Source organism: Diplotaxodon limnothrissa, linkage group LG12 (assembly GCF_057381915.1).
Source record: "Diplotaxodon limnothrissa isolate DT_005_m linkage group LG12, D_limnothrissa_male_GT1.1, whole genome shotgun sequence".
NCBI classification, from domain to species: Eukaryota; Metazoa; Chordata; class Actinopteri; order Cichliformes; family Cichlidae; genus Diplotaxodon; species Diplotaxodon limnothrissa.
The window spans coordinates 20,403,666-20,414,694 of NC_140607.1; the positions used below are offsets into that span (position 1 = coordinate 20,403,666).

The 11,029-nt window shown below is 39.0% G+C and overlaps 1 protein-coding gene across 1 annotated transcript; it reads right to left on the reverse strand.

Moving 5' to 3' along the window:
• gal3st1a (galactose-3-O-sulfotransferase 1a) lies at positions 1 to 10,698 on the reverse strand. The gene is made up of 3 exons (XM_085368221.1): positions 10,417 to 10,698; positions 1,927 to 2,077; positions 1 to 1,668 (listed from the first exon to the last, which is right to left on the reverse strand). The coding sequence occupies exons 2-3, from the start codon at positions 2,052 to 2,054 to the stop codon at positions 525 to 527; spliced, it is 1,272 nt and encodes a 423-aa protein (XP_085224347.1). The 5' UTR covers positions 2,055 to 2,077; positions 10,417 to 10,698; the 3' UTR covers positions 1 to 524.
• Positions 10,699 to 11,029: the final 331 nt, after the last annotated feature.

An 11,029-nucleotide genomic window follows, 5' to 3' on the forward strand; every position in this document is an offset into this window, starting at 1 on the left:
CACAGATTTGTTGCATATTTTCACATATATTTCAGTCCTTAGTGGGGAATCAGTCAGTGAAATGTTTTGACTTTTTCAGGTGAACATCAAAGACTTCATTTACTTCAAACCAACTGATATTCCTGCCATGTTTTCAAAATGCTCAGAAGTTTCTCAGGGATGTAAATAAATATTTCTTATCAATCCATCAACATGCTTTAGAACGTCATTGTGAACTTCATAGTTACGTCAAGTGCTCCATTAGAACAAGCTGACATCTGGGAGTAAGAACAATTAAATGGACTCATAGTGGAGAATACTAAGCCTCGGCTGCATGCAGTAAACTGATTCAGTATTTGTAGAGCATAACTTTTTTTTTTCATAAGCTCTCATGATGTACATCACAGTGCACAATGATGTACAATTCAAACAGGCAAAGAGACAGGAAATATGATACGTCATTAACCTCCCATTCTATCAGCCATGCAGTAATTCTTAATACAGTGTTTCAGATTTAAATTGGCCTCTGGTGCTCACACACTCAGTTACCAGTTAATTATATCTCGGACATGGCCCCACAACTTGGTAATCCAAAGGTTCACCCCAAGCTCTGTTAAGTACTGAATCTCAGGCATTAACATCTTGCGACACAGCTTCCGATGTGCTTTGTCTATATTCTTTTTTAAATTATAGCCCATGATAGACTTCTCTCCGATTGGCTGCCAGGGCTGCATGTCTGTCTCTTGGATGCTGCCAGCTTCTACAGCATGGCCACCCTCAATGCAGATAGATGTCATCTCTTTGTTCCTCTTCTTGAGCTCTGCCACATCCGCAGCCATACGCTTCCGCCCGTACGCATCTACTTTCTTCCAGAAAGTTTGATTAAAATGCTGGTATAGCTTCCAATCAATAGCATTCCACTCAAGGGCTCTAGCTCTCAGCTCAGGAGTAAATTTAGACACAGTGGATCCCTTACGGATATTGAGCTTAAAGAAGAGCAAATCATCCATCTCCCAGCAGAGGGCATCCTTTAGCAGGATGAGTGATTCCTCAAAGTGTTCCACTAACATGACCAGCTGAAAACGGTCACTGATGAATTTGATTCCTTCTTCCACTCGCGGATCATTCATATCCAGAGAGTTGTCCAGTCCAAAGTCAAAAAACAGCAGATTCTTGAGGTAGTAAGAGTTGAAACTCTCTGGATCAAAGTACTTGTGGGGATCACGTAGGAACTCAGTCAGCTTGTCGTCACCTGGTATCTTCCAAGTAAAAGGCACCAGGCGGCCAAAGTAGTGGAAGGAGGATTCAAAAAGCTCTGCAGGGTCTCGCAGAATGGTGATGTAGGATGTGTCCACAGGCAGCAACTTGGACACTTCAGGTGCATTGAAGCGCATGTGATTACAAATAATATTGAAACACATTCCCGGTCTGTAGTCTTTAACCTGGGAGCGCTGGAAAAGAGATGGGTAGAAGAAGTCATTTCTGCTTTCGGGAAAAGCAAATTTGAGCTGGTGTTTCTCTCCAAATCGGAAAAGGATGTTAAGGAAGGTGCTGCTGGCTGTTTTGTGGGTCTTCATGAACATGATATCAACTTTAGGAGTACAGGTGTAGGCAGTGTCTGAATTGTTGATGGTTGGTTTGGGGTGGGACTGTGTTGGACGGTGGGCGCAGGAATAAGGCACCGGAACCCTACATAGATGAAAAGGAGAACAAACTATAAAGACATATGGGGTTTTGTGGAAATTATCTCTAAATGATGTGACACAAAATAAACAAAAGCATCAACCCATCGCACTTGAGAAACTAGAAAGAAAATATTTGTTTTTAAAAAAAACTTCAGTTTTGCATTTTTTAAATACTTAAATAATTGAATGTGAAATATATTCCTTGCAGACAAATGCAAATTTTACATGAGGGTTTCTACAGAACACATCCACACCATCTTACTCAGGCAGACTGAAGTGGACCTGTGAAGTGGAGAGGCAGTAAACAAAGATCATGCAGCTTGTCAGGAATGTACCCAGGACCAGGCTTTTGCACATGGACCTCCATTGGATTCTTTGCTTGCCAGTCATGGTCCAGCAGAAGAACAGCTCACCTGAAACGCAGAACAAATCTCTTCTTCATCCTCATAATATGAGGTCTGTAAGATGAAATGGGGCCTGATTATTCAAAATCTTGTAGGATCATTCGATTCTGGATTTGACAAGGAGCCAATCAAGAGAATCCAGTAAAGGAGAAATATGCTCTCTCTTTCTAAACCCGGTCAATACTCCTGCTGCAGCATTTTGGATCAACTGAAGGCTTTTCAGGGAGTTTTTAAGACACCCTAATAATAATTAATTACAATTAAAATTGCAATTAAAATAATGACAGTAGTCTATAGTAATAATCAACTTGTTTCTCATCACCACAGGACAGGATATTTTTAATTTGAGAGATATTGTGCAAATGGGAGAAAGCGTCTACATATTTGTTTAATATGCACATTGAGCTACATATTCTGTTCAAAAACAACTCCAAGATTCCTCACAGCGTTACTGGAGACCAAGGTAATGCCATCCAGAGTAAGCATCTAGTTAGAAAACGTCTAACCATCTATATAAGATTTTTTGCGCATTGTACAATACAGCATCATGGATAGATAAAGTTGGGTATCATCTGCATAGCAGTGAAAATGTATGCTATGTCTTCTATTGATACTGCCTAAGGGAAGCATGCATAAACATAACTGGAACTAATACAAAACCCTGTGGAACTCCATAATTAGCCTTAGTGTGTAAGAGGACTCTAAATTTACATTAAAAAAGTGGAGTCTGTTAGCTAGATATGATTCAAACCACTGCAGCGCAGGGCCTTTAATGCCTATGGCATGCTCTAATCACTGTAAAAAATATTTTTGGTCAACAGTAATGACAACATGCTCTGATTGCTGTAATAAAATATTATGATCAACAGTATCTAATGTTGCTCTGAGATCCAGCATGGCAAGTCCACTATCAGAGGCCATAAGAAGATCATTTGGAACTTTCACTAATGCTGTTTCAGTACTGTGATGAGCTGGAGTTAACCCAGAAAGATCAACTGGAGAAAAAGACTCTAGATAAATATCAATGGTATTGAAAGAAGCTGTACACAATGTAATGTTTTTAAAATGGTCATGAGTATTTTTTTCTCTAATGGATAAATTTTTAGGCAGCACAATAGCAGGGTGGTTAGCCCTGTTGCCTCATGGTGAGAAGGTCCTGGGTTCCACCATCTTCTGCCTTTCTGTGTGGAGTTTGCATGTTCTCCCCGTGTCTGTATGAGTTACCTCAGGGTACTTTCCCATAGATTTGAATGTGAATGCAAATGGTTGTCTGTCTCTTTGTGTTAACCCTGCAACAAACACCTCTCATCCTACGGTAGCTGGGACAGGCTCCAGCACCCCTGTGACCCTGAATTTTCCAAGTGAAAGAATGGATGGATTTTATTTGCAAAGAAATTCATGAAGTAGTTAAGATTAAAAGAATGCTTGACTCAACAGAGCTCTGACTTGTTGTCAGCCTGGCCACAATGATGAAGAGAAACCTAGAGTTCTTATTTTCTTCTATCAGTGAAGACGAGTAAGATGTTCTAGCTTTGTGGAGCGCTTTTGAGAAACAAACTACTTTCCAGGCTAAATCATGATCTTCTAAATTAGCGAGACAACATTTACTCTCCAGCTTACAACTTATCTGTTTTAAGGTGTGCATTTGAGAGTTACACGAGGGAGTCAAATATTTTCTAATTTGAGATTCTCTTTTCAGAGGTTCTACAGTATCCAGATTCAAATGCATTGAAGATGTAAAATCATTAACAAGATAATCAATTCTGTGAGATTAAAGTTCAGGTACCTGCTCTGCACTCTGCTGGCACAAGGCACTGAAGAAGATAAAACTGGGGGAATTATATCTATAAAGTTAGTTACAACCAGTGTTGGTCAAGTTACTTGAAAAAAGTAATCAGTAACAAATTACTGATTACTTCCCCCCAAAAGTAATCCCGTTACTTTACTGATTGCTTATTTTCAAAAGTAATTAATTACTTAGTTACTTTTTTAAAACACGATTTACAACCTGAATAGGTGATAAAGCGATAGATCTTTCAGCCCAATTCTACTTTTTCTACATAATCCATCATACAAAATGTAATCAAATGGAAAGGTCCCTTTTTAAAACTTTTATTAGTTTTAATCTTTTAACTTTATGCATCAAGCAAAAATTTGATTATATGCAACATTCTCTGACTGGAAGAAATTTGTTTAATATTCAAACCTATTTTGTGCACATTCCAGCACATACATTTTTTTTTTTTTGTGTGTTTACACTCAGTCTTTCAAATAGATGCAAGTAAAACACAGAAGAAAATAAATAAAGTCAAAGACTAGCGGTCCTGTTGCTCTATTTTCACCTGTAAAGCAGGAGTTGGGTAGGCGGAGGTTTACCCTGGTGCAGGTGTGCCACAGCGGTCAGTGGAAGAATCCGCGAATTTCTCTGTGAATTTCCCATTACCTCGCAGCGCACTCGGTGCTTGCTTGGATGTTTAGGGGTTTTTTTCGCTGTAAAAAGAAGTTTTCTTCCCACGCACAACGGACATTAATGTTTTTGTCACTTTTTATGGAATCAAACTCAAAGTAAGGTCAGTACTTCCACACTTTAAACGCTGCATGCTCATACTCTCTCCCGCACTTGATATGTTATCCATTGTTGATCTGCACACAGCTGTTGTCACAAACTCGCACTTGCTTACGTCACTGTCATGAGACATTCTCGCAAAAAATCACGGTTTTAGTAACGCAGCGTTCCTACGGGAAAGTAATGGTAATCTAATTACCGTTTTTGCAATAGTAATCCCTGACTTTACTCGTTACTTGAAAACGAGCAACGCGTTACTTGTAAGTACTTGTAAGTAACGCGTTACTGCCCATCTCTGGTTACAGCACCTTCAAAAAGACATGTACTGTAATGAAATGTATTCCCCAATTCTGTGTGATCCTTTATTGTAAATTTAAATGTTGGAAAATATCCGACAATAGAGGGTTTTGGGGAAATATTGTTAAATGTTCAGTTTCTGTAGAATAAGTTAGAAGAAGACCTAGAGTGTGGTTAAAGTGGTGGATGGGTTCTTTTACATTTTGAGAGAAGGTAGTCAGAGGTTAAGTTTAAAAATGCCATCCAGAGGCTTTCGTCTTCAGTATCTACATGTATGTTAAAATCACTCACAATAAATATTTTATTTGAGCACTAAATCAGATAAAAAGCCTGAGTAATCAGATGGAAACTCCGAGTAAGGTTCAGGTGGATGATAGATAACAACAAATAAAAAGTTATTATACAGTTAGTATAACTCAGGGGTGCTGATTCATTTAAACTAACATAATCATCCTGCTGTAACCAGGTTTCTGTAGGGCATGGTGAATCAGTTTGTTGACAAATGATTAATGCATGTTCTAACAGGGAGTTAGAACATGCATTAATCTCATATCTCACTGTTTTACTCTTTGGTACAGTTGTATGTGATATATTGGTACTCCTGTGATTTTTTTTTTTATGTTTGTAAGAAAGAAGCTGCAGAGAGAAATGTAAGCCTGCAACTTTGCTTCCTGGTCTCAACTCTGGATAGTCATGTTTTGGGGAGTTTAATCAATTTGGCCAGATTCATAAAAATGAGAGCTGGTTTATCCAAAGTGGGATGTGTGTCATCTGTCTTAAGACCAGGTTTGCCCTAGAAAGTTTCCCAGTTATCTGTAAAACATACATAATTATTTTTGACACCACTCAGACAGAAGGCAAATTAAGAAAAACATGCAGCTAAACACGTCACTACTGGTGCGAATGGGGACCAGAGAAAGCTGCAGAGTTCGATATTCTTTTGGCAAAGTTACACACTGATTTAATATTAATTTTAGTGACCTTCGATTGACTTAACCAAGTGTCTTTACTGTTGATGTGAATTATAATTTTACAAATTTATGTTTATCTTTAGCCAGGAGTTTTAGGGTTCCCTCAGTGTTGCCTGCTCTGGACCCTGTAAGACAATTATCTATGGTTGCTGGTTTCTCTAGCTTCACGTCTCAAAACAGAATCACCAAGCAGAATTTGTTCCTCAGCGGGTGTGTCGCTGACACAGCATAACAAGAACACTTGAAATGATTGATTTAGATAGTTTCTTGGTTATTTAATTGTAATTTGATTACAGGGACTATAATCTTTGTTCGGTTGTGTGTGCAGAAGTGCACACAAAAGCAAAGTGAAAAGAAAAATGCACCACAAAGGCAGGTGAAAGTTGCATTTGTCATTTAGGAAAGGAAGCACTGAATGCGTAGCTTTAACGGTGGTTTTGGTACATGTATTGCTCAGTGGGAACACTCTGACAGAGGGCAGGAACAACAGCTATTTTGGTTTAAAAAAAAATTAAAGAAGCTCACTAATAGCAGGTTTACAAACCAGTAATTTTACATGGACAGCAGTGCTATAGTGTGGCCTATAATTTAAGGTGCTAAAGAATATGAACCCACAGGGAAAGGTTACACTTACATAGTTAACCTTGGCTGTCTAGTTTATTTAGACAGAGTTTCACTGAGATTAAGATCTCTTTTTCAACAGAGACCTGTCGAAGAGCAGGTAGGTACAGATCAATAAGTACAAGCTTTCAAAATGCTCCAATGAAGTCAGTGAATGTAGTTTCACAATTTGGTCCAGCTTGTTCAAATACATAAGCAGCAAAGTATCTCCACCTTTTCCAAGTTGAGTGTGAATAAGCGGTAACATACTACATACTGTATATAATGTAATTGTATCTAATGAATATTTTAAACAGAAAGAATTTGAACTGTATGAGGAATGACAAAACAACATATTTGTTTCTCAGCTTCCTGTGAAATAAATAATGCATCAACACGGAAAGTGATATTGCATTCCCTCCTGCAGACTGCGATAAGGCGAGCCATCTGCTCACTCAGCTACATAAGTAACGAGTTGAAACTCACCACCTGGAATTTGTAACATTATCTGAACCAGTGTGAACCCAATGCATATACATTCTTTTAATTAAAAATTAACGACAGCTTAGCAAAACATAGTATTCTTTGGTATCAACTTGTCAACCACTAGTGGAATAAGATCGCTTAGAGAGAAAATTACCAAATTAAACTACCCCTTTCCACCCCCAATCCTCAAAAGGTTTTGTACAGTTTTGTAGTTTAGTCAAATGGTTCCTAATCTGGGGTGGGGCCTCTGCAAAGTGTCTCAAGCAGTGTTGGGTGTAGCGCATTACTGTAATTAAATTACTCTACTTTTTCAGTGGAAAAGTAACTGATTACTGTTCATATTTAGGTATTTTAATTAGTTACTTACAATGTACTTGCGTTACATTGTAAAATAATTAAACTCGCTGAATATCATTATTTAATTTCAATAATTTATCTTCTTAAGGTAAAAGTAAACTCTGCCGCTTTAACATCACTGTAGTGCAGGTTCACGTCATTTCGCGCCACTTTGCTGCATAGTCGTATTCTAAAGCGGAAGATGTCGGACTCTGCTGGAGCCTGTGGCTCTTTTATGAAATGGACATATTCCCGTCTCTTCACTTTTCTGAAACAAGCAGACAAGAATATTACAGTAATATGTAAAAACTATCGGCTGCTGTTAATAGCACGAGTAGTCTACTGAAGCGCCTGACACGAGAGTATAGACGAACACTTCTGAGTGATCCTTGTTCATCATCCATGGATAACGCCGCGGCAACTCCTGCTAAGCAGGCAAAACTTGATTTTACTTCAGCAGCACAGAAAGCGTCTGAAGGTGAGCTTAAAAAATAATTACAGGCTACATTGTGGAAGAGATGCTACCGCTGCGTACTGTAGAGTCTCCATCTTTAAAAAAAATTATTTATTATTTAAAGAGTTTCATTTCTATTGTTTGTCCACTCAAGGTTTATAGGGATTTTAAGAAGTATTTAGTTAAATTACTTATTGAGTAATTAAGTTACTTTTCAGATACAGTAATTAGATAAGTATTTTAAATACAATATTGATTAAGTAATTAGTAATTAGTAATTAATTACTTTTTTAAAGTAACTTACCCAACACTGGTCTCAAGATATGTGAGTGAGCACAAAATTAATAAAGAGTGTGAGTGTGTATGTGTGTGGGGAGGACTTTTCAGACTTATAGTGAAAGAGAGCAGGAGAAGAATTAGAAATATAGAAGTACAAGGACTTACAAGAAGTACATGTACTTTTGGTAACAGTTGTATATATGAATTATACAGAGCTGACCTCCTTACGGACAGAAGCATTCCAGAATGTTTGGAGCTCTCCAACTGGAGAGATTCTCGAATGTTTCGGAGTTGTAGGAGTGTTATGGCCTGGCCTGTAAATGTTCCAGTCAGTGACACAGGGAGGCATTTTGCCAGCATAGGACAGCTCTGTGTTGTGACAGAACTAAATTGCCTGTTATGTGCTGCTGCTGCTTCATAGACATGTCATCACTGTGCAACTCTGTTTCAGTTGCTGTTTACATTCTTGGATTACTGGTTCCTCTACCATCATGGCGTCAATTAAACACCATCCCACACAATAATTTTGTCTTCGTGAAGTAACAGCATACACAAAAGTTGCTAAAAATTATATTTTTATGTATAATGTAGAAAGATAAACCTATTACAGTGACCATTCTAATAACAGCTTTAAATTAGGTTTCCATTAGAAAATGATCATCTGCGTCCCCTCCTTTTCTGATCAAAGCATAACTCCTTAAATATTTTTTCTTTTAGTCATTATTAGGGATGGGTACCGGTGTCGGTTCTGACATAAACGGTAGTAACCAGACCGAAAAGCAGCGCACATTTCGGTGCTTTTTTTTCCCTGAGCTGTGATACACCTCTAGCCAATCATTTTACGTTTCCGAGGATAGTAGGTGGGTCCAGGTACGTACGTTCTTTTAGAGCAGAGCTACAGATTAAAAATGTCCAAGGCAAAGCGGTCAAAAGTCTGGCTGTACTTCACAGCAAAATATGCAAACTCAGCAGCCTGCAACAAGTGCTTTAAGCTGATACTGTGATACTGTCAAAGGAGATAACACCTCAAATCCGATGAAACACCTGGCGACGCATAGCGTTTTTTTAAAAGCCGAGAAATGCGCCGTATTTGATAGCTTGCTGCGAGACCTCACACCGAGCACATCTACTGCGGGTGGGTTGCCTGTTATGCAACATCCCCCAAAAACACGAAGAGGAGAGTCCTGGCCCCTAGCCCTGCCAGTGTAGCAGAAATGATGACGGATGATGGCAGCAGCAGCCGTTCTTCTCTGCGTGAGTAGCTTAATGTTGTTCGTGTGTAATTTACGTTGAGTAGGCTAACCACGTTATTATATTAATGCATGTAAGGTGAACTAGCAAACATCATCATAGCTACATGCGGCTGTCCTCTTGTTTGATGGCAGATACTCCCTTCACCCTGGCCAAAAAGGCTAAAATGACCAAAGAAAAAGTGGAAAACAGTTAAACATGAGAGTTTTAGGACAAAGTTTGTGTTTTTTCCATTGTTTAAGCACTGCTTCCAGCCAAGAGTGATACCATATATGCCCCATAGCTGCAGAAAAGGCTAACATTGTTATCTTTTTACGAAAAACAGCTGAACATGAGAGGTTTTTGGACCAATTTTGTGTTCTCCATTCTTTAAGCACCGGTTTGAGCACCGGCACAGTTTCAAAAGTACCGATTTGGCACCGGTATCGGATAAAACCTAAACGATACCCATCCCTAGTCATTATAGTAAGTCACACATGGCAGTGTGCGTTTGTCTGTGCTGAACTGAATCTGACAGTGTTTTTGCTGCTTTAGAGAATCCTGACTGAAGTACGTCATTGCTTCTTTTGGACTGAGGCCAACTTTCGAATGAGGTTTAGAGCAGATCTAGCAAAAAGTCCATGCAGAGAAAAGTAACTGTGTTTGAAGTTGGGAATAGATTGTTCGCCTGCAAAGGTGCAGTGAAAACATTTCCCACAATAATATCAAAACACTAGCCTGGATAAATAAAAACTCCGTTGTGAGGGTAATGTTTAGATTTTCACTAAAGCTTGATTTATCAAAAATGCATCCCTGGGTAGGATCAACATTAGCATTATTTCACTTACTTTCCTGAATGTTTCCTCATCTATCATGGCTCTTAAGCTTTGCATAGCTGGACTACAAAGTTTGTTTTTTCTCTCTCCCCCATTTATATGAGAAGGAATTGAAAAGAAAGAGCATAACATTGTTTTAAGAGTAAACATTAAGGGTAACAATTACTAGATTTAGTTGAATCGCTGCATTTCGTGCAAAAACACTGGAGAAAAGGTGTTGGAAAAGTACAACATGCTTAGAATTGAGATTTACTAAAAGATTATTGTGAAAAGAGCGGAGAAGAAATTCTTACCCTTATGCGCAAGTCCAAAGACAAACTAGTGGTAATGGTAATTTATTGACAATCGTTTAGTCCGCCCAGTTCCCAAAAAGTGAATACAAGTTCATCTCCCTCTAACGGCTGTCCTTGTATCTTGATTCAGACAAAAACATGCCACTATTGACCCAGCACGGTCCTGCTGTCCTATCACATGTCCTGTGCAGCGCAGCTCATTCATCTGATTGCGGTTCCTCTTCTCTTCTTTCTCTCCGCCTCTGTACGCACACCTGATGCTTTCAGGCAGCCAGCTGCCTCCTCCCTCAACTTGATTCCAAAACTGATCACGCTGAACAAAGCACTGCAGGGAAGCTCATCAAGCCACCTGTGACGTCAGTAATTGTGTCAAGGGACAAGCACTTGCTAGGAAGCGTAAAAGAGGAGGGGTGAGAGGGAGGGAGGTTGAACTGGTGAGGGAGGAGTGAGACTGTACAGTGCCTATTCAGTGTCTACATACAAAAGACCATTGAGTGTAGACACTGGAGTCTGAGCTGCAAGCTGATATGAGGGGTAGAAAACAGCATAAGAGAAACAAATGTAGAAATCCAGAGCACAAAGACCGAGTGTACTAGTTGATCAAGGCTGCCGA